At 39.0% G+C, this 24,549-nt stretch overlaps 1 protein-coding gene across 3 annotated transcripts in view; it reads left to right on the top strand.

Moving 5' to 3' along the window:
• Positions 1–24,236, top strand: part of Gda (guanine deaminase) — a 93,693-nt gene extending 69,457 nt beyond the window's left edge. For all 3 annotated transcript variants that reach the window (XM_031389912.1, XM_031389914.1, XM_031389913.1), the window contains exons 8-14: positions 655–762; positions 2,872–2,969; positions 5,557–5,624; positions 14,994–15,140; positions 18,078–18,208; positions 19,534–19,561; positions 20,370–24,236. In XM_031389912.1, the coding sequence (XP_031245772.1) occupies positions 655–762; positions 2,872–2,969; positions 5,557–5,624; positions 14,994–15,140; positions 18,078–18,208; positions 19,534–19,561; positions 20,370–20,440 (651 nt within the window). In that variant the 3' untranslated portion in view covers positions 20,441–24,236. The remainder of the gene's footprint in view (positions 1–654; positions 763–2,871; positions 2,970–5,556; positions 5,625–14,993; positions 15,141–18,077; positions 18,209–19,533; positions 19,562–20,369) is intronic.
• Positions 24,237–24,549: the final 313 nt, after the last annotated feature.

Genomic DNA, 24,549 nt, shown 5'->3' with positions numbered 1-24,549 from the left:
GAGCCAAGTCTTCCTTCTGCCTCCAATGCACTGGGTTCTGTAAAATTTTGCACATGAAATATGACTAACACATCTTCAACTGAGAGATGGAAAATCACTTAACTAGCCCAACACTTTTACTGAATGTTGAAAAATAGAAGCTTAAAGAAAAGAACTTACTTGCCCAAAGTCATATAACCAGGCCCAGAAATCAGCTCTCTTTGTTCAAATATTACTTTTCTTTTGAATGAACTATAGATTTATCCTCTGATGGCCATTGAACTTTTCTAGGCAGGCTGCTACAAGTAAGGGACTGGATGTCCTTAATGAGTACCAGCATCTATAGTTACTCTTGCTATAGACTAGTTCCAAGACTTGAGGGAAAGCTTATTTGCCTTACATGATCACACACACACACACACACACACACACACACACACACACACAGAGCCATGTTCAGGATTTTCAGTTCCTTTGTCATATATATTATCATAGATGATGCATATAACCATTTGAAATGAAACTCAAGTAGACTTTAATCTTTAATGCTTTCATCCATAGTCTTTCACATCAACAAGAGCAGCAAGCAGAATCTAGCAACAGTGTGTTGAGATGGGAGATACAACATTAATATTTTATAGAAAAAAAATGAAAATGTTATCTCTTTGTTTGCAGAGCCATATAAGTGAAAATCGTGAAGAAATTGAAGCCGTGAAGAGCTTATACCCTGGTTACAAAAACTACACAGATGTCTATGATAAAAACAATCTTCTGACAGACAAGGTAAGTTCAGGATTGTGATATAAGCTACCTAAAGTAGGCTGTGCCCTTTAAGTTTTAAAATCTCAGGAGTAATCAATGTTTAGTAGACCGCATGCATTTTCTGAACTAGAGTAAATCCAGTGTGTGTGTATCTCTCTGTATGTGTACGTGTATAGATATATGTATGTGCATGGTGTGTATCATTGTTCACTATCCCTACCCCTTCCCCTATCCCTATTCCTATCTCTTTCCCTTTCCCTATCCCTATCCTTATCCCTGTCCCTATCTCTATCTCTTTATATACTTATCTACCAACCCATATGTGTGTATATGCATAACTATATATGTGTGTACATGGTATGTGTTGTTCTTTCTGTGTGTGTGTGTGTGTGTGTGTGTGCATTGTTTGTATGTGTATGCAGTTAATCTGGGACTGAAGTTTCCTATCATTAAATCTAAGTTGTTCATTGGCTGGTAAGATGACCTTGTGCCCGATGATGCTTTCACAGTTAGCTCATTAGTATGGTTTCCTTCAAGTCAGCACATGCATTTTAAAGGTTAATTCTTTAAAGAGTATGAAAGAAATAGTTGCATTGATAACACAGGGAAATTTGAAAAAGAATATCTTCAAGGAATTGGTTAAATCATAAAATGTACCTGCTTAGAGTTCCATGCAGCATCACAAAGAGCAAGGCTTGCATACTTCTGCGGAAGAATGTTCTATAGAGTCGGGTTCACGTGTGCACATCTGTTGGCATGTTTTCACATGTGAAAACTGTCCAGAGATACACAGTGACTGTCAAAAGTATTTTTTATAACTTCTGAGAGAAAAATGAGAATGTATTACTCCTATAATTAATTAAAATTAATATGAGTAGCAAGGGGCCTCATTAGAGCCATGTAACCTTTGGCTCTGCCCTTCCATGAACACACTGCCTAGAGAGGTTATTGCGGCAAGTAGTTTCTTAGTGACTACACAAAAGGAGATATGAATGCAAGTGATCAGAAAGGTTAATAATTTGCATAAATAATGTAAATTTTACATGGGAAGTTTCATCCTCCTTTACATATATTACCATACGATTAATAAATTAGCCTTATAGCCTCCTGTTAATTTTATTTGTACAGAGATTAACAAAGGTTTATTTTAATAATTTTGCCCAATGAACTATGCTTCCCAAAGGAGGAAGCAGTTGGGTGTAAGTTTTGCATTAATGTAAAACAAGAACTTTTGAAGAATTAAATGTTACTTGAATCCTGCAAATCTTGGCAGGATGAAAGTTTAGGGAGGTCTCAAACATGTGGCACCTGCTTTCTTAAATAAGTTTTACTCCTTAACTAGAAGTTGCTATGATATGACATAGTCCATTTTTTTGTACTAATGGTCCTTTTCAAGAACCATTGGTATCTATATTGAAACTAGTCACAAGAATAAAGAACAATTCTCTCAGATTTGATGACTCAGGCTACCAACACCAGCAACCCAGAGGCTGAGGCAGGAAGATTATGTGTATGACTGCTACTTGGGCTCTATAGTGAGTTCGAAGCCAGCCTTAGCTATATTAAGATACCCTGTCTTCAGAACACAGCATCTATATCAGTTAACCCCTGGTTCTTTACAAAATCATATTAATAGCTGCCGAGAACTTTTAGAAAGTTCTGATTCAAATATAAGCAAGTATCAACCTACTGGAAGCACGTCATATCAATTTAGAAAAAGAATGCAGCCAAAAATTTTTCTACAGTAGTAGAGATGATAAAAATCATAATGTGTTCAATCTGGCTGAATTTTCTATGCCCTGAATGAGCTGGCTGACCCTTTCCTGTGTTATAAATGAGCAAAAAGAATCAAAAGCAAGAGCTAGGGCTAGGATGGCGCTCAATGATAAAGTAATGGGCTGATCACCAGCACTATAATCAATCAATCAATCAATCAACCAATAGTTAAAACATACAAATTTGTTGAGGCCTTTGTAATGAATATTTGGATTCAGGGATTTTGTCCTTTCAAATAATGGCAACTATCCTTCTAAAGGCGGCAGCTTTTGTGTCTTCTTGAAGTATTTAGCCCTGAGTGTTAGTACCAGCATTTTTAGCAGTAAACTCCATGCAGGATATTCTTCTCTCTAGACAGTGATGGCACATGGCTGCTACCTTTCTGAAGAAGAGCTTAAGATCTTCAACGAACGAGGAGCATCCATTGCACATTGTCCCAACTCTAACCTGTCGTAAGTAGACAATAATTGCTTGGTAGATTGTTAGTATGCAGTGTAGGTTGGCATTTTCTGTTTTCTTGGTTATTCTTTCTTTGGATCAGTTTCTATACTTGGTTTGAGGGAGAAACGAACCAAGTAGATGGGTGTTCATCTGTTCTAAGTTGAAGAAAGAAAACATGTGGAAGATGGTAGTGTTGCAGAGTATACATTTAAAGAGTATCACATCTCTGGAAATCTCTACATTTACACACACATGTGCATTTGTGCAGCTATAGGAAGTAGAATCTACAGAGTTTAAAATAAATAGCATTCAGGTTTTGCAGCTTAGAACAGACTTAAAGAATGCATGTCCCCAGGAGATGGTCTACTCCAGAGTTTAGAAAGGAGTTACAGCTTTGTCATGCTACTGAATGTGGTGAGATAAAAGCTCATATAGGACCCAGGAAGGACTTCACCTTATTTCATTCCCCAGAATATGAAAGCTTTATTTGTAGTATGTTTTTAATCTTTGTAAAAATTATAAATTCATGAGTGAGTCAGTTGAAAGTTATGGTTTGTATCTCCAGCAAAACAAACAAACAAACAAACAGCCCATAGACACAAAAATATTATGTCTATGTTTAAGGAAATTGTGCATAACATGATTCTAGTCATAGGTGCTGAGTTAGAAACTTATACTTGTACATATAGTGTATTGGGGGGCTGTTGATCTTAAAGAGTACTGCTGGGGAGTCTGGGGATACACAGGGAAGAAGTCAATAGCATCAACCCAATAACCACAGTGGCTTCCTGGAGTCTAATTCTTCAAGGGAACTCAAACAACTATCAGTTGTCCATCTCAAGAAGTAAGGACTCTGGAGCAGTAACCATCAGCAGCAGAGGGTTAGAGGCAACTGTGGAGAAACATCATTTCCTTGGAATGCCTGAACTTCTTCCAACAACAACAGAACAGCCTACAGCAACGGGTAGAGCACCTCAGCAAAGAGCTAGAGGTGTTAGCAAGCTTAGGGACTTTGTGAATGACACAGGTGCATGTCCATGGCAGTGTAGGGAGGGCTCCTAGGGACATGGGGCACTTTTCTAGATTTGAAGGTCTCACAAAATCCTGAGTTTTCAAACAGGAAGTAAATGCACATGACTCAGTGACCTTAAGTACAACGTAGGGACAGGAATTTAACATCCCTTGGATGAACTATAAACTACTCTCTAAATTAAAACATAATCCAGCTTTTCAAATAAATGATGATCTTAAAAGAGTTTTGGGTTTTCCTTTTACACATTGGGGTTCTGGAATTATAATTCAGTACATTCTTGGGCAGAGCCATTTGATCCACCATATCTTCTTGGAGTTCTAAACACATGGCTTAGCTTCTTTTGTCTTTTCCTTGATCTAACAGGGTGAAAGTGATGAGGTTCAGACCAGGAATCCTCTCTCTCCTAGTTGCTACTGTTCTTTGAAGCAGCGTTTGACCTACCAGATCCCAACTTACTGGCTTCCATTCTCTCTAGTTGTACTGTCTTTGACCTTGTAAGCACAGGGGAAGAAAAACATGAGGGAGAAAAACCTTTTCTTATCTATCATAAGTCATCATCAGTCTTCTAAAATAAGACTGATTAATGAGAGAAAGCCTAGCAAATATGCCTACTCAACATTTTATGTGCACAGAACCATTAAGTGAAGACCAGCAGAGACAGAGAACTCTCCCCCATTTTTTATGCTTTGATGTGATGGAGCAGGACATCCACACTGAGGTGTAACTGGACAAAGAGGTTTTGATGTAATGCCAAGTTATGAAGTTGGGATAGTGGGGAAGACATTTCAGTTCCTCTTGGTCTTTGTGTCATATGGTTTACCTTCTGGGAATGGGGCAGGATCTCTTCCAAAACGGAGGCGTATGACTGTAAGACAAAGTATGTCTGAGAACCACTTCCTAGCCAGCATAAGACATAAGGATGGAAGATTAGAATGATTTAATTAGAAATTTTAGTTATTTTGTTGTTATTGTTGGGGACAAACCTAGGTCCCTATGCATGCTAAGCAAGAATTTTATCTCTGAGCTATACCACAGCCTGAGAAATTCTGATTTCTATTGGGGAAAGGAGGTTAGATACTCTGCCTCTTCCAGCTGTTTCTGAGGCCAAATGTTTCATACACCCAGAGTATTATTTTTTGTGCCCTAATACAAATTGCTATTGTGCCCTAATATAAATTGCTTCTCATTTGGGTAATACATTGTTCTGGACACAGAGTCAAGATGACGCTTTATAATTTGTGTTTTCCACCATAGAAGGAGAAGTTGGCTAGAAAGCCTATAGCTTTATTCGACTTAACACAATTGCTACAAGACTAGCTACAAGGCTTACTTGTTCACCATTTCCCATGTAAAAGTTTCCTCCCCGGAATGACCTCAGACCAGGAGGCAGCTTTTTATGGTCTTTTCTACTCCACCAATTTCTTGCCCTGGTATGACTGACTGTTGACCTTAGGGATAATAAGGATAAGAATCAGTTTTTAATGACATCACCATCTTTATTGGCAGTGTCCTAATGCTGTCAAATCACCTAGATCTGCTTGTTCTCGCATCTTCTTTCTCTCCAGGCTGAGCAGTGGCTTACTGAACGTGCTTGAGGTCCTGAAGCATAAAGTGAAGATAGGGCTTGGGACAGGTAAGCAGCCTCCATCTGGAGCTGAACTGATGAATACCATTCTAATAGAACTGATTTGCAGGTATCAGGCCATGAGCTTTATTAGCTTCCATAGGGATGGGTGTCTTGATTATAAACATCAACCAAATTTGGAGAAGTTTTGAAGTCATAACCCCCAACCCTCTGCAAAAGTTATTCCTGTTCATTGTTTAGAAACTGGGCACTCATGTCTGACAGCTCACAAGTGTCTGTTCCAGCTGCAGGGCATCTAATACCTTCTTCTGGCCAATACAAGCACTTGCTCTCACATTCAGTAACTCACACACAGGCACATAATTTGAAAAATAAAATGAATTCTTTTTAAAAAAAGAAATTAAATTACTCTGGCTGAAAATTTAGCCAGTGGTCTAGAGAATAAAACTCAGCAAGAGCACATTAGTGTTACAGGATAATGTGGAGGGCAGAAACCAAGCATGGGTTTGGGGCTGGAGGCATAGGACCAAGACAGGTGTTCCTAACTGATAAGGAGCTGGGATAGAAGCAGTCAGTCATAATCAGAGCTTGAAGAATAGAAATGTTGAGAGAATGTACACCGCTGTGTGTTAAATTGTAACTGAACATGTTGTGGTAAAATATCTTAATTTCTAGAAAATCAAAAATGCTCCCAAAGTATTGAATGAGGGAATAAGAAGTAACCACTACCACCAACAAAAAGCCAGTTTTCTTTCAGATGATTGTTTTTGTTGGTTGGTACAAATGATACCAAAGACAAGAAAGAGTTTGAAAGCAAAGAATTATTGATCAAAAATACTATTTCTATATCTGGACATCTCTCCTTCATGTATAAAAGCAACAAACTCTCCAGCTATATGAAGGCTTGGGAAATGTTCTCCTTATGACCCCTTTGAAAATAATTACTTGAAAGTCTCTATCATTAGATGTGAGTCAAAATGAAGGGTCATTACATAGGGATGTTAGTTCACACAAGGAAGTCTGGGGAGCTGTCACCAGCCATGCGACAAGTTATAGGAAGGCACACTCACATATATGCTTTCCCACATTTGGAAACCAACGAACCAACAAAGAAAACACAAAGCAGATGACCTGAGAGCTGAAAATGGACTATGTGCATCTGGGAGAAGAGTCATGACAATGGGGATGATAGGTAGAAGATGGGAGAGGAGACATGATCAGAGATTGACAAGATATATGCACACATAGAACTGCTACACCAAAATCTGTTCATTTGTACAATTAATATGTGTTAATAATAATAATGAAAAGGAAGGTGACCAGAGCTGGTGACACTTCTTTCTGCTGAGGATCAAACTAAGAACAGTGGCAGCACTGCGGAATCCAGAGAAGAGTATTTGTTTAAGAACACCATAGAAACGATGAATTGTTTTAGGAATTATAAAAGAGAATGTGTTAGAAATGTTAAAAGTGCATCTATTTTTAAAAAGCAAGTGATGATAGGTCAAGAAGAGTTTCCTTTGGTGGAGATACACCCTCATTGTTTTTGAAACTGAGCATTTGATTATTGAGTTTTGGTTTTATATGTCTTATATTATTTGTATATCTCTAACATGTTATCATAAAAAATTAACTGATGGATGCTGAGTAAGGAAGAAATACTTGGAGGAATGAATGCAGATCTTCACTTGAAATTAATTTATATTTCATAGATAGCTCATATACATAGACTGGGGCAATTTCATTGTGTCTTTAAGCACACCTGTTTCACATGATATCAGATGCAAAATTTTCTAGTGTGTTGTTACCTGCATTTGAGATTTCAGAATTTGGGATCTCAAATGCTTACCCTGTATAAAGAAAACTACTTGAAGAATTAGGAAAATAGCATTCCTCCCTTCTAAAATATGAAGGAAAAGGCAAAATAAACAGTAAATAACCACCGAGCCATAACCTGAAGGGGAAGTTTAAGCGTGTAGAACAAATACATGTAGCATGATGTACAAACTCATCAAAACAAAGAGTGCACCTGTAGCTACTGTTCCACTTCCCTGGGCTGTCCCCACCCTCACCTGACAGTGCCACCACTCTCTGTGCTGGTTAGATTTTCTCAAATTGGCACAAGTTAGAGAAGTCTGAGACAAGGGAACTTCCACGGAGAAACTGCGTCCATGAGAGTGGCCTGTAGAGAAGTGAGTGAGGCATTTTCTGGATTAATGATTGATGTGGGAGGTCTCAGACCACTGTGGCAGGTGGCCCAGGGTTCTATAAGAAAGAAAACTGAGCAAGCCAGGAGGAGCAAGACAGCAAGCAACATTCCACCATGATTCTGTTCGTTCCTGCTTGTAGGTCCCTGCCCCGAGATCCTGCCTTGGCTGCCTTTGATAATGGACTGTGACCTGTGAGCCACATAATCTCTCCTCCCCAACGTGCTTTGGTCATGGTCTTTATCACAGTAAATAGAAACCTAAAGAAAACATTCTCCCAAGCAACAACCTTTGGCCTTCTTGAGAACTTTGGTCTAGAAATGCCTCACTCTCTGAGTCCTTCCCGTCTTCCTAGTGCTGCCCTCTCGGATGCCAGCTGATAGGACCACACTCTTTCCCTCCTCTTCATAGGTACTCGGGTTCTGTTCTTTTCTCTTCTCTTCTTTTCTTCCCCCTTCTTTCTTTGTTCTTCTCTCATATATTACACCCTGACTGCAGTTTTTCCTCCTTCCCCTCCCTCAATCTCTCCCTACCACCTCCCCTCTCTCCTAGTTCTACCCCCATCCCACTCCCCTCAGAAAAGTGCAGGCCTCCCAGGGACATCATCCAAAGACAACATGACAGGCTACATACAGTAAAACCAGGCACATAGCATCACATCAAGGATGGACAAGGCAACCCAGGTAGAGGAAAAGGCTCATGTCCTCGTTTTCCATGTGTTCACCGGGCAAAGCCCACCCTTAGGTTACTTCAAGAGCTCCCTTGCCTATGCCTGCAGCTGGGTGTTTAGAAGTTGCTGGAGAGAACAGAGGGTTTCATGGGAAATTTTGTGTTCAAATCCAAGCTGTCCTTAATACTGACAGCAGAGATTACAATTTTATACTAAGTTCTGCTTCCTTAAACCAAAGCAGACTTCTGTCCCTCTCTGATCTCCTGAAACTGTCTACTGTAGCTCAACCTCTCCTTACACCTGGCTCGTGGATTCTTCCCCTAAGTCATTACAAAGATTAAAAAATAAGTCAGAAATCATATTTTTAAATTTCCCACCACTAAATTTATATACATTCTTGCCTATCAATATGTCATTTCTACTGGACCATTCCTACATATACTCAAGCATCTAAAATATCTTCTGATTCTTTTAGGTCATTATCTGCAACTTTTCTCTTCACCTAGGCATCCCCATCTGTTTCCTGCCCATGTTGCTGCTTTCCTTCCTTTCTTCCTCCATTCCTTCCTTTCTTTTTTTTTTTTAGATTCATTTATTATGTATACAGTGTTCTTTTTTTATGTATGCCTGCATGCCTGAAGAGGCACCAGAATCTCATTATAAGTGGTTATGAGCACTATGAGGTTGCTGGGAATTGAACTCAGGACCCTGAAAGAACAGTGCTCTTAACCTCTGAGCTATCTCTTAAGCCTGCTGCCTTTCTTCACAGCAAACCTCTTTTGAGTGTGGGCATCCACAAGGCTCCTGCTCTTCTGCCCTCCACCCACCACCCCCACTACAGTCCTAATTCTTGCTCAGCCAGCAAGGCAGCCATTTTGTTCTTCTTGCTGTGGCTAGCTGCAGCCACAACCTCTTTGCCACCTCTCAAAAGATGCTGTTGTGTCATGGCTTTCCATGCCTCTGTGGTCTGCTGGGGTTGACACCTCCTGGTCTCAATAGCTTACAAGGGAGTCAGCAAAATCCTGTTTTTTTTAAAAAAAATGTCTTCCTTGTGGCTAGCCATTCTTTCTTCTCTGAAGGCTTGGTCTTCTCTTCCTGACTTTTTGGAAAAGCTGCCTTCAAGACTCAACAAGTCAACCTCTTCTTCATACTTCAAGTTTTTTTCTTAAAGTTTTTTGTCTTCACCATGGCCTCATATGCTTCTCAGGTTTTATGTGCATCCCACCCCTCCTTTGAAACCTAATCCTGGCTTTTCAGTTTTGAGTATTCTCCCTTCTCTTGTGAGCCTCAAATTCAATTATCTTCCCCTGCTCCCCAAATCACATTTAGTCCTAACTCTGATAAGAAGTCTCCTAGTCAGGGAATTCAGGATATTATCTTCTGCCCACCTTTGTCCTCTCTCCCTTGTGTCCAACACAGTACAATGTCCAGCCTTGTGTCACCCTCCTACCATCTGAAACAACTTTATTTACCATGATGGTCTCTAGCACATGCCACATGCTGCCATTTTTTTTTTTCTGGCTGAAATGCTGGCCCTAATTGGTCTCCAGTTTACTCCTGGCCCTTCTGATAATTTTTCTCTTCTTGAAATCACAAAAGTCTGGACATTTTCACCCTCTGTGTCTGCCACTCTTCCGGGGAATTTAGAATGTTATTACTTTGCCTGCAACACTATGTGGTTCCCTGCATCATCTCATAATATGTCTCCTACCTATACAGACTATATGAATTACAATCCTTCATACCAATTTTGTTTCTTACCTAAATACTCATTTTGCAAATGACTTCTCATGTGTTAGTGCCAGATAAAGGTCTTCTTTGACTGTGCAAAGTGGGCTCGCCACCTCCACTCTCCCCATCACTAAACTAATCACAGTTTGCCATTACTATTATTGTTTATATTCCTCTTTTCTTTCTTCTGCCTGGAGTTCTGACATCAGGTGACAATAGAAGAGAGTTTTCCAGTTCTATGAGGTGGGGAAAGAGAGATGAATGTGCACTTTTTTGTACTTTGTAGGCTCCAAGGTGATGACATAATGTCTGGACAGGGCTTCCCTGCCCTTAAAGGCAAGCCTGAAAACAATGGCTCACCTATCCTCTAGGTATTCCTTAAACCAGCCAAGTTGATACCTAGAATTATCCATCCCTTACCCTGTGAAAATGCCATGATCTGCGTGGCTAGTGTTGTACAATATTGCCTTTTGTTTAGATGTTCCTGTTACTGACCTTACATTGTCAACCCAAAGAATATAGAACCACTTAATTAACAAGATGACAAGGCATGTCTCTAAAACTTTCCAGCAAATTATATGCAACCATTTCTTAATCTCATGATTCCTTTGGAGTTTATTTTTAATAGAAGATTCTGGAGAAAAAATACTACTTTCTATCAAGCATACACACACACACACACACATGCATATATGCACACACACATGCACATGCACTTTTGAGACAGGGTCTCTCTCTACATAGTCCTGACTGTTCTGGAACTCACCATGTAAACCATACTGGCCTCAAACTCAGATCTCCCTGCCTCTGACTCTGGTGGGATTAAAGGTGTGGTCCACCATGCTGGTCCCTTTTGTATAATATTTTATAAAATATTTTTAGTAACTGCTATTACTTAGATCATCTATGTTCATATCACTTTGTGTTTTCTTACCCTATGTTCACTTGAACCTCTATCTCCATATAATGGAGTATATTTAGTCTTTGCATATTTTCAGACCATATAGTAAATTGTTTTTCTACCCTTACATTTAGCACCTTTATTTTAGCCATAAAAAGGAAATATGAGGCAAAATAGTTGAGCTCTTAATGTGCATTATTCCCAGATTATTATAATCTTATTCAATATTTTAGTAAAAGCATCTGATTTTTTTTTACTACACAGATATCATTTCACTTAATTCCCAAATTAAAAGTGTTTCCTCGCTGGGCGGTGGTGGCACACGCCTTTAATCCCAGCATTTGGGAGGCAGAGGCAGGCGGATTTCTGAGTTCAAGGCCAGCCTGGTGTACAGAGTGAGTTCCAGGACTGCCAAGGCTACATAGAGAAACCCTGTCTTGAAAAAAAAAGTGTTTCCTCAGTTTTACTGATGAGTCACTGAAGATTCTGAACGGGTGCTGGCTCACCCGGGTGCTGGCTCACCCGTTAGTCTATAAGCTAAGAGTGCAGCATAACCAGTGTTCAATGTCAGGTCTGTGTTATCTGGAGCACTCATCATGCCAAGTAAATTAGACTTTCATGCAGGGAGTAGAACAGGAAGAATTAAAACTAAATAAGTAGATAAATAAATAATGAGATATAATTCATCAGCATCCTCGAGCAATCTAACTATACTGTGGGTAGGCAGTCCAGCTATTTTGAAGAGGAGCTATTTGAATAAATGGCACGTCAACTTCACAAGTGGCCTTTTTAAAAAAGTGCTTTACACAATGAAACATGTTAGGATTATCTTGCGTTCTTTTAATACAGTGTGATTGACTGGTTAAAGACTACAAAATTTGAGTTAGACAACAGAATAAAGTCTGAAAGTTCTGTTGTGTATTTTGGAAACTAAAGCTAATAATATTCTATGCATTTAAAACATGCTAAGAGGACATTTTCAGTGGTCTCACTGGGTGGGGGGAACAAACAATGTATATGTTAAATGGCCTGACTGAGCCACACCATGATGTATCCAGACATCAAAATGGTGTAGGAAGGGCTAAAATGGCAGAATATTACCCTAGCATATCTCTGAAAAATAAAACATAACAAAAACCCAATGTCATATTGTATACCATAAATGCATACTTTAAAAAAATGTGTGTGGGTATTTTACCTACATGTATGTTTGTACACTATGTGTGAGCCTGGTGCCCATGTAGGCTAGAAGATGGTATTGGATCTCCTGGCACTGGAATTACAGATGTGAGTCATCCTGTGGGTGCTGGGATTTGAATCCAGGTCCTTTGGAATTGCAGTCAGTGCTGTCAACCACTGAGTTATCTCTCTAGCCTCATGTATACAATTTTTAACCATCAACTTGAAAAATAATTGTAAAAGACAGATTCTGGAACTTACTCCTCACTGAGTCTGACACAGCAGCTTCACATAGGGAACCTGAAACATCTGTCTAACAAAAAGTCTCCAAGATAAACTTGACCAAAAACTTGTATTTGAGAGCCTCTGTATTTAGAGGTTATACAAATTACCACATTACCACTAGCTGGTGTGGTATGATACTTTGGGTGAATAGCATGTTACCTTGTCCATGAACCTTGATATTTTTGACTCTAAAATGCAGTTGATAGCAGATTCCTTATATGTTTATGTTGAAGATTGTTTAAGTCAATGTTGTGCTGTTATTGCAATTATTTTTGGTATGATGCAACACTGGTTTATGATAATTGGATATTCAGAGTTGCTTTTTTATTTTATAATTAATTCACTTCTTTTTAAATTAACATGAAATAATTACATACAAAAGGCTTACTGGGTTCTTGTTTTTAATTTATATGCCCAAGTATTTGTACTTGTGTGTGTGTGTGTGTGTGTGTGTGTGTGTATACACATGTGAGTTAATGTACATGCATGTGTTCACATGTCCGTTTAGAGACCAAAGGTCAACCTCAGGTATCATTCCTTGGGTGCTATTACAGTATCTTTGAATGGGATCTGATGTTTTCCAATTAAGCTAAATGAGTGTTCAGAAAGCTCCAGGGATTTGTGTGTCTCTGCCTTCCTAGTGTGCCAACATACCTAGCCTTTTACATAGGACTTGGGGATCAAACTCAGACTCTCAGGCTTGCATTGACAAGTACTTTAATGGTTGAGCTGTCTCTACTGCCATGATTATTTTATATTAATAGACACTAACAAGTTAAGTAGCTGTAATAAAATTTTTCAGGGTAACAGAAGATCCCCTAGCAAGACTGATCTGGATAAAGAAAAATACTTCACAAAAAAACAAACAAAACAAAACAAAACAAATCCTCATATAAGTTTAATTAAGGCATACAAGACAGTTGAACATAAAATTGAGCTGTAATCCAGAATTGGTACTAGATAGCCAATTATGTTTGATCTTTGCAATATTTATAGGCACTAATAATCATACACATCTACCAGAAATGACAGGAACATTTAAACTATGATGGCTATTTGATTAACTATAAAATGTATCCTCTAATAAAATATGCTATTTTACTTGAGATTGTATCAACTCATTTAATGACATGCATTTGTTCCTGTAAAGGCAGTGTTTCAATTAATTATCCTTAGGGACTTAATCAAAGTCACCAAAACTTTCATTTCTCATTCAGTGATGCCAACCAGAATGGAAAGCTTTCTGTATCAGTTTTGATTATTTATTTACTAAGTTTCCAAACCATATGTCCATTCTAAAGCTTCCTGAAGAATTATTGTTTAAAAATGGTTTTTTAATTTTCTAAAGTTTTCATCTGGATTGAATGAATACTAAGACGTTATCTTAATGTATCCAATTGTAAGTTTATGTTAAATCATATTATAAATGTTTCACAGCTATTCCCCCTTATTTGAACAATTTCCATGAGTGTCCAAGAAATAGATATATTTATCTTTATTAGCCATGTGGCTATTGTAGTGGGTCAAGTTGTAACCCTCAAAAGATGTCTACTAAACCTGTAATTATGACAATATTGGGACTAAGGGTTTTTGTAGATAGAATTAAGGTAAGGCTGGCAAGATGAACTCATTCTGAACTGGGGCAGCTCTTAAGTTTAACAATTAATGCTTATAAGGGACAGAAAATGAAAGCCACAAAGACTCAAGGGAAGAAGGTCATGTGAACGTGAACAGACTAGAGTTATTGCCATAAGCTAAGATTTCCATGAGCCATGAGAAGCTGGGAGGAGCAAAGGATACTTCCTGGACCTTCAGAAGGGCTGAGATCCTTTCTGACACTCGTAGTGGTGCTGGGGCCTAAAGCGCTGCCATTCATTGTCCAGTATCAACACACACTCTGCCACCAAACAACACTCTCCAGCCATCCCTGCCAACACTTGCATTTTAGACTTCCAGCCTCCAAAGTTAACTATGAGAGAAGGAACTTCTGTTGTGTTGTGTCACAAGACTTGTGATGGTTTGAACAATCCTAGAAGTTAATTTTGAAATATATTTGACTTTAATGACAGGTGGTTTTAAAAAGCATCATGCAAAGTGATAAGTTTTGATATGCAAAGTGATAAGTATTCTGATATGGGTATCAGTTTGATATGTGTACTGCCATTACTTTGTTCTCATTTTCCCCCATCTCATGCCCCCTTCTTGTTTATCCCTTTTCTTTCACTAAATGGTGTCCCTTTCTGATTTTATGCAAATGACAAATTTTGAATTCATTTAAATGTTTATTTACAGGTGATATGTTTACAGATGAGAACTTTTTAGAAATTTTAAAAAAAACCAGAGTCATTAAAACCAGAGTGGCAGGGGGCTGGGGGGACATGTATACCTGTTAACGCATCCACCTTAATAAAGTTACCATTTGGGCTTTGTCTTCCCTCCCATAGATGTGGCTGGTGGTTACTCCTATTCCATGCTCGATGCCATCCGAAGAGCAGTGATGGTTTCCAATGTCCTCTTAATTAATAAGGTGAATGAGAAAAGCCTCACCCTCAAAGAAATCTTCAGACTAGCCACTCTTGGAGGGAGCCAAGGTAATGACAAGCTTCATCCTCTCTCACATCATGTACCGTCATGTCAATCTGTGTCTTTGGCTGTAGTGTGGAGGTGCACCACAGTGAACTAAGGCAAACCCTATATTCATGACTGATGCATGTCATATAACATACCCAAATCATAGCCATGTACTGCAGCAACCATTTCTTTCAATGAATTCATTATTTGGTGGATAACTGTTTAAAACACTATTGTCATATTGATTCTTATAGTGAATATTTACATTAGTCATATGCATATGACTTAAGATAATTCATTCTCCCATTGAGTCAAGTACTGTCCTTTCTTGAATGATAGGGCTATCAATAAAAGTGATTGCCAAGATACTTGTATTCTTTCCATGGGCCAGTCTGGCGAATGCCCTGGACCTGTGCTACCATTCAGTCCTCACCGCCACTGTCGCTAATTTCACTTACAGAAAAGGAACCCGAGTAACACACAGCTGCCAAGGTGTGGCGTGCCATGGTTTGCATTCAGAAAGCATTAATCCAGAGTATAGAGCTGAACCTCATTGCGCTGTCTTCCCATATTAATTCCTGCCTAATCCATGCACTGATTATGCAAGTTTCTTTAAATGGAGAAGGAAATAACAGTGTAGTTGATTGGCAGTTGTGATGCATCATCTTTCCTTAGTTCTCATGTGCAACTACAGTTGAAATAATCATTTTTCTAGAAATATGGTATATTGAAGGTAGCTTCCAACCATTGGCAGCTCTAGAACAATTAAATATACATATGCAGATCTAGGTACATTTAGGATACACACTCTAAATTAAAAAATGGAAGACAGGGAATATCATCTTTGTGTGTTCTAGAATATCATGAATGCCAGAAGAACATTTCAAGGGAGAGAAATCATAGTTACATCCTTTGTATTTTCCTTGGCCATCTATTTCATTTCTGAAATTCTTAAGTGTGGCCCCACCCCCACAGCACCATTATATATGTTAGATACTTTAGCTCAGTGATCTGCTGCCCACCCACTGATGAAAATAGGTTGAACTGAACTGAAGTGGTGGTTTTCAGCCTAGGCTCTGTGTTTCACTCTGCTAGGTTGCAGTTTCTGATCAAGCCGCTGTGGGAACTTGACAAAGCATTCACCGGAGTGTAGCTTTAAATCAATGTTCTTTGGCAACTGTGGGGGACTTCCTTCTCCTCACTTGTGTCTATAGTATAGCCTGAGTGAAGTGGGTTAAGTCATTCCTGTTTAAAGTGTGGCACTTCCCAACTCTGCCACAACCTTACACTCATTTTCTGTTAGCCAGCTCACACAGCCAACATTCCTCAAGTAGCAAGTGCTGCTTGATGGTGTTTCCTGAAGCCATCTGAATTGCTGACCAGCCTGGTTGGGTCTATGGAAAGATCCAGATTTACATCTATTTGCAAGTTCACCAAAATCTGTCACCTGCTTCTCATATAGCTCATCTCTGAGCTCTCTGTTTTCTGACAAACAACCCATTTAGTTTAGATATCCTCAGACCCTCTGGACCTCACAATTCTGTCAGCTCTTCTGGCCTACTAAGCACACACAATTTCATGTTGAATATAGTCACTAAAAGCTCATAGTGTGAATCAGGTGTGGCGGTGGTAAGTCCCAGTACTCTGGGAGGCAGATTTCTGAGTTCAAGGACAGCCTGGTCTACAGAGTGAGTTCTAGGACAGCCAGGTCTACACAGAGAAACCCTGTCTTAAAAACCAAACCAAACAAGCAAATAAATAAAAACCCTCAAAGTATGGTACTGCTCCTTTGTCAAGGGCGGAAAGTAGCATGTATGTTTTGGTTCACACCAGGCTCTCCCTGAAGTCACCTGTTGCTTTTAACAGTTATTATTTCCACACCCTTCTCTGGCTATGAAATGGCTTTAGGTTAAAAAGTCATTTCTTTACAGACAGTGAAAAAGAGTCTCTATTTAAGTCCTGTCTTAAGAACAAGTGTGCTTTCTACTTCGCTGTCCTGATAGTCGCCATGTTACTGGGATGCCTGTGCACAGAAATTTCCCATGTCAGATACTGTGTCATACCAGAAAAGCAAAGAAAAATCTACCCAATACTTCCCCACCATAAAATACACTGGAAGTGACAAGATGCAGCAGACATAAGTCTTAGAATAGACAGCACACCATGAATGTAATTTCAATGCCCCTCTTGCTCAGAATGCAGACTTTAAAGAGCTGCCAATCAAACGGCATCATTGGTGACAAAACTAGACACCTGCAGCTCTTTAATAAATTATAAAAATGAGACATATTATTTCTTGGCATCCAGAAACCATGGACATGAATTATAGCTGTAAGCCAGGAGAAGCCAGTAGACATTTACTGACCTGTGTCCTAGTTTAGGAAACCATTCTTCTTGGGCAACCAGAGTGCCTTTCAAGTTACAAAGTCACTGGGAATCTTGAGTTACAGAGTCTCCGAACTTTGAAATGGATTTTTTTTTCATTCAAAAGATTTAAACTAAAGAATTCTTAGTGGGTATACCTGTTTTGAAATTTTTGCAGAGTGGGTTTGTTTTTAGTTTGGGGTTCAGTTTACTGCAATGAAAATAAACATGACCAACTATTTCTTGGAACAAAAAGGTAAATCTAGAAATGTTGAGGAGAAGGGGGAGGGATGAAGTAGGTAGGTTGTGTGTCAAGCTTGCTGCTTTGAAGGTTCAGTGGAGCTGATGGGGCTGAAGAAGAGACCTCATCCAAGCTGTGACATGGCAATAAACAGAGCTATTTGCTTTCCTGTTCTCCTTTGTCTATGCATAAATTTTGTGTCCTGTTGGGATGGGAATACTTTTCTGCTTCACGAGTAAGGGGCTAATTTTGGAGGGTCTAGTTATATGCTGACAGAGTCTGTCCATGTAAACAAGGACACGGGAAGGATTCTGTGGGATTCTGACTGCTGCTCACTTGTATCCATTTGTAGCCCTGGGGCTCGATAGTGAGATTGGAAACTTTGAAGTCGGCAAGGAATTCGATGCCCTCTTGATCAACCCCAGAGCATCGGACTCTCCCATTGATCTGTTTTATGGAGATTTTGTTGGTGATATTTCTGAGGTAAGTAAAAGTTAAACAAAATGCCTTTTTTTGGAGGAGGAAAGAGGGTTATTTTTAAACCAATCACTCTTAGTAAGATGTATTCATTTATTTTTTTTTATGAGAAATTAATCCTTAAATTTTGTTGTTGATTGTTTTGGGTTTTTTTTTAAGTCTTTTTTAAAAAAAGATGTATTTATTTTATGTATGTGAGTAGAGTGTAGTTGTCTTCAGACACACCAGAAGAGGGTATTGGATCCCATTACAGATAGTTGTGAGCCACCATGTGGTTCCTGGGAATTAAACTCAGATCCTCTGGAAGAGCAGTCAGTGCTCTTAGCCACTGAGCCATCTCTCCAGCCGTGGTTTTAAATCTTATTGGCTTAGGATTTTTTTGATTTTTAGACAAGGTCTGACTATGTGACCAGATTATTTGAAGTTTGTATCATTTGTTGTTTCAGGGGAGACAAACTGTCCCTCTCTTGGTTCAGGTTCAAACTGGTAATCCCTATTACCCAGAGCAAAGCATGCAGATATAAGTTTTCAATAAAACAAGAAATCATAAATGAAGTGAGATTCCAACAAACCTGAGCATTCTTCTGCTGGCTATGATGGAGAATGTAGAGCTGTGGAGAAATGGTCTGCTATAAGGACTTTAAATTGGGAGCCTTAGCAAGACCTCAAGTGTAAGACAAAGACAGGGATGATCCTGGGGTAGAGAAAGCACAGCTCATCCACTTGCTCTCACAAGCCCACAGGAGCATCCTACGATTTGATTCACAGAAAGGTGAGAAACTCCCCCTAGGTGTTAGGACCTTCTTCTTGGGAGGAGGAGAATGGTCAAACCTTTTGACATAGTGGCATCATTTTTTGAAATGATTTTTTTTTTTGCTTTGTATAATACTTTACCTCTGACAATTTTAAGGTTGTCAAGTATAGTCCAGGAATAAGTAGGGCATGGTAGCACACTCGTTTAATCTCAGCACTATGGAGGCAAAGACAGACAGATCTAAGTCTAAGGCCAGCCAGATCTACTTTAGCAGGTTTCAGAACTATGTAGAGAGTCCCTATTGCAAAAACCAATAAACAAACAAACAAACAAACTGCCGTATCGGGCAAGCCCTAATTAATAGCTAGTACACTGTGATTTTTGTTTGCCTGCTCTGGGCTTAGGTTTTCATTTATTTGTTTGTTTTTGAGAAGACCATTTTTTACTAAAATGTAAATTTTGTCATGGAGAAATAAATTTTAATTTCTGGACTTTGCCAACAGCAGCATTTATCCATAAATTTTATTTCTAAATGTACAAAGTAGTATTTCTTACCACCTCTATTTTCTATTTTTAGGCTGTTATCCAGAAGTTCCTCTATCTAGGTAGGTATATTTACATTTCTGGGCTAAATACAATGGTTTTGTTGTTGTTGTTGTTGTTGTTGTTGTTGTTGTTGTTTAAGACTTTTTGTGGTGCACATTAAACTCTATGCATGTTAATTTGCATTAAATCATTCAAAAAAACAACAAAAAACAGTTCTCAGCACTGAGCTTGCATGCTATGGCACAATGCCTAATAATTCCAAGACCATTTAAGTCTTGAGCTGGGATGTAGAGGGAATGAGAGCTTGATGTCAAGTCCTCTTGTGCTCCTCCTATGTTCTACAACCTCCTTATCCTGGGACAGAACTGAAGCCACAATCAGAGTTTCTTTCCCTGAGACATAACTGAATCAGGAGAGTTTACTCTGCCTCCCTTCCTATCGAGTGAGCTCAGTGCTGGGCCACGGTAAGCTTTGCGAGGGCATGTCTGAAGGCTGCTCATCTCAGTGTGCTGAGCATGATCTGGGGGTTAAGATAGGATATAGTATGCCCTTTCCCCTGGGCCTGGAAATGCCAGCCTGCCCCTTCAGCAGAAAGGTCAGAGATGGGAGACTATTGAGCTATCTATGATTTTCAACTCAGATGCAGAATGGAGACCCCAGTCCTCAACAGGCTAGGATGACTTCATCAAGTCATCTCAGTGAGACCATAAAGGATCTGGAAGAAATAAAGTTTCTACCTTTTGGGGCTTGTGTTTCTTCTTTTAAAAGTGTTTTACTTAAAATCTAAAGGAAACTAAGACAATCATTGAAACCCACCACCCCCCAAAAAAAAGCACAGGACAAATGATTCTTTGGTTTTAATTTCAGGAGACGACCGAAATATTGAGGAGGTTTATGTGGGTGGAAAGCAGGTCGTTCCATTCTCCAGCTCAGTGTAAGGCCCTTGGACAGCCACGACACTCTCCTGGGAAGACATGATTCTGCGATCTTCCTCGTGCCCAGGGATCAATTAGAAAGTATACTTTTAAAAAAAGTACCATGTTTCTTTGGACGACTTCTGTTCCTGCGTCTCCTTCCAATGCTCACTTGGTAAATTGTTTGAAGGGAGTGCACTGCTTCTCCGCTCTGGTCCAGGAGCATTCATAATTTCATGACAGTGCCTCCTGCTGGGCTGCTCAGATTTGCATTCTGCTCATAGAGAAGGCAGTGTTAACAGCTGGCAATGTGCTTCTAACAGTGAAGTAAAACCTTTCCATATAGGGAAATACAGGGCGGCGAGGAGATCTCCCTATGTGGTTAGACATGCTATGCTAATGACTGAGCAAATTAGGAAACTCCAGTATGGACCAGTGAGCAGATTTTTATGAGAGGGCACAAGCTAGACATTGAAAAGACATTGGAAAATCATTGGTTGTGCTTAGAAATTAAATATTGAGAACACTCTTGTAAAAAAAGAGAACTTACTGGATTGAAAACGTGATTCTAGACTGACCTTATCTATGGAAATTAGCACTTTGTGAAATTTGCATTTCAGGGTGTGTTAGTGTCATGCTTCCCCTTTTTGGGATGAATGTCAGAACCCGAATGCCACATGCTTTTCAAATAGAGTTCTATGCTTCAAAATGTTTGACAGAAGTTGAGTATTAAAGATTTAAAATCTCTTAGGGATAGTATTCATATAGCCACAAGGCATAAATTGTTGTGTTTTTGTGTACTTCAAAGTCATCTTGATTCCTGGCTGTGAGGTGTTGCAGTTGCTTCTATTTTATTAGATGAGAAACAAGCCCTGTGTACGTTGCTGCTCTGTAGACTGGAGTCTTCATAAATAGGGGAAGTGGTGTATTCCCCTGAGCTGTTAACAGTAACAGGACAGGATTTTTTGCAATGCTTAATCTACCCAACCCAATGTTTCATTGTTGCTGTACAGTTCACCCTCCTGTCAATGTGCTAGAACTTAAAAGCCAAGAGCAAGTCCCTTAAAGAATTATGGATAAGGCTCTGTAAGGCCGGTATATTGAAAGAACTCTGTTTTATTTTTTTTAATTTATCAAATTGTCTTTGTAATTCTTTAAGATTTTTCTGGCATTAAAATCTTAGAATAGTGAAAAGGATATAAAAATCCCATTTAGTATTTATATTTCTAGGACTTATCTGTACTAGACATCAAGGAATATTAAACAAAAGAGGGCCTTTTAGCTTTTCTAACTAACATAGTGTCCCTTCTCATACCAGAACTAAAACCAGGTCATCAGCATGTGGCACACCCTTAGGAAGCAGTGATGTGGATCTACTTAAATACTACATTCTTCTTAATTTATTCCACCTCCTATAAACAAGCAAGGACCAGGAACAGGCTTTAATAACATTTCATTTCATTCCTACGGTTTAGGTGAGTTTCCATTTTATCTTATAACAGAAAAATCTTTAGTCAGTAGAGTCAGTTTTCACATCTAAGAACACACTCCTCTGCTTTCCATGCTAACTCAGCAGTAACTTATCCAGATCTATTTTCCTGGTAGAAGCACTTTTGGATCTGGTTGTGTATACATTATATCTAAAGATGGTACACATTTTAGGTCTTATTTTGTTTTATTAAAAAAAAAAGACAGAACTTGTTTTGTGGGATATAAGGGAGTAAATCCAATGTTTCTAGCACATCAGAAGTATCAAAAAGATCTGCCAAATCCCCCTCCCCCATTTCTCTCTGAGACTAGCAAGTATTTTAGGCAGTGTCTTTGACTCTTGCCAAAGGGTTTGCAGATCCCACACTCGTCCTCCTTAAGGGTGTGCATTTTGATGTTGAGCATCAGCTTTTATTTAAACTTAAGACTCACATGCAGTAATAAAAGTAAATTTAATTTGGGAAGCAGGAATGACAGTGGTCATGTAATAACATCCTGTCGAGCACTCAGATTAGTCCTGATAATGTGTTGCCAGCTGAATAACTTCTAATAACAATAAGGTGTTGAAGTGTTTACATGTACTTTGATCTCCCTGCATCACTTATAACATATGTGTTTAGTTCCTCAAGTGAAGTGTTCATGAGTGTTACTTATGCTTGTTTGAGTGTCCCACACACGGGACCAGATGTCCTGCACTTTGAAATGCTGTGTTCACCTAATAATGTAGGTTGACTTTCCTAATTATGGATAGGCACTGTTCCAAGCCTATCCCAGTTGTCACTTTATGTTTGAATGGTTTGCTCTCTTTAGAAGAAAGGAAAAGAGAAACAAAGAGAGGGGAAGGGAGGGAGGGAGGGAGAGAGAGGGGAAGAAGAAAGGAAGGAAGGAATGAATGAATGAATGAAGGAAGGAAGGAAGGAAGGAAGGAAGGGATGAAAGAAGATTAAACAATTATCCTGCCTATTCCATGCCATTTGAATAATTTCTCTAGAGTTTTTGATTGACTTCATTGTAAAAGATTAGAAGGCATTAAAAGTTATCATGTGTGTTATATTTATAACATATTCTTGCAGTCAAAACACAAAAGTAGACTAATCAAGTTGAATTCGATTTTCAAAAAAAGGGGGGGGGGGGTCGGGGCATTAAAAATAAGAGGTTAGAACCCAAGAGGTCATTCTAATCTATGGAGCCAAAGGGGCTAGATTCCTCTATTGTACTCTCTTAGCTGGTTCTTTATTTGCACTGTCTCAGAGGGTGTGAATTTCTTTGCTTCTTGAGCGAAAATATTTCAAGACAAATGAAAGGAAATGTTAGAAAACCCCCTCTTCATTGCTTTGCTGGTTTTGAGGTGTGCCCTCGAATATCCCGCAAAATCATACAAAGCAACATGACTGCCAGATCTGGCAATGTGTTCTAAATCTTCACTCTCTACCAGATTATTTCTATTTTTAAGCTGTTTTACTTCAGAAGCAGACATATGGAAAGCCTTCCAGGCACGCTGGAGAGCACATTGGATCAGTTCTGTCAGTGTGTATATGTGGGAGATACCCAGAACCACATGCTTCTGCAGTCTGGTGGACAGCTCTTAAAGTTGCTGTTGCTGGACTATCCAAATATTTGAAAAGAGTTATCTTAGGTGTTAACAGGTAGAAGGAGACGTGTATCATGGGCAATGACTTGAAATAAATCTTATATTACAGGGACTCTATGATATAAAACAAAAATTAAAGACCGAAAAGAGATGTTTGCAATTTCTAATCTACTAGCTGCTGCAGGTATGACTTTGCACAATACACTTTATAATGTCTCCAGAGAAAGTACAAAAACACTTCTAAAGACATGGGAAGAAGCAGATAGGGGAGAGGTCATTGAGAGAAAACGCTTGATATTCGTTACCATGCATGATTTCAAGTCTACCCCACCTTCCTGCCTATCTCCAGCACTGAACATGAGAGATGGACATTGAAGGGTTAGTTTGTGGACCTAGTCCAAATTTAATGAAATGCAAAGCCAAGAAAGTTAACAAGGAAATTAAATATAATTTCTAAGCAGGGACTTACGAGGTTACTTGAGCAACCAATCATTATGAATTTCTGTTATTTGGCAGTGACTTATCTGTCTATTTCTTACCCAAAAAGCCCATCAGAAGGCATTCCTTACATTATTGTTAACCTCTTGATTGCTGTTCTTAAGGATAGATATATATACATATGTGTATGTATTCAAGGGGACATCCTTCCCCCCAGTATCTGTATGATTTGCTTATTGTTAACGTACTAAGAAGCTCCTTTGTGCACCAGGAAAAGAAAATAAATGACATTTTGTGTTTCCATTGGTGTGTGTTGTGTTTGCTGTTTGCTTTGGTTTAAGTCATACCAGTTTGATGGAAGAAGGATGAATCTGATAATACTTTTTCCTTTTTTTTTTACAATGGATTGAAACTAGACTATAATATGTAGCTGTGGGTCAATATACATCTTCCATCATATGATACTCACTATACACTGCTTTTTAAATGAGGCTTCTGCCATAGTTCATCTAGACTGTCAGCTTGTTTGGGTTGATTAGGGGAATGGTAAAAACATGTGCTAGCTGTGTCCATGAGGGAGTACAACTAATGACTAGATTATTAGATCATGAAGGCT

This window comes from Mastomys coucha, unplaced genomic scaffold (assembly GCF_008632895.1).
Source record: "Mastomys coucha isolate ucsf_1 unplaced genomic scaffold, UCSF_Mcou_1 pScaffold21, whole genome shotgun sequence".
NCBI classification, from domain to species: domain Eukaryota; kingdom Metazoa; phylum Chordata; class Mammalia; order Rodentia; family Muridae; genus Mastomys; species Mastomys coucha.
This window is presented reverse-complemented; position numbering and strand designations above follow the sequence as displayed.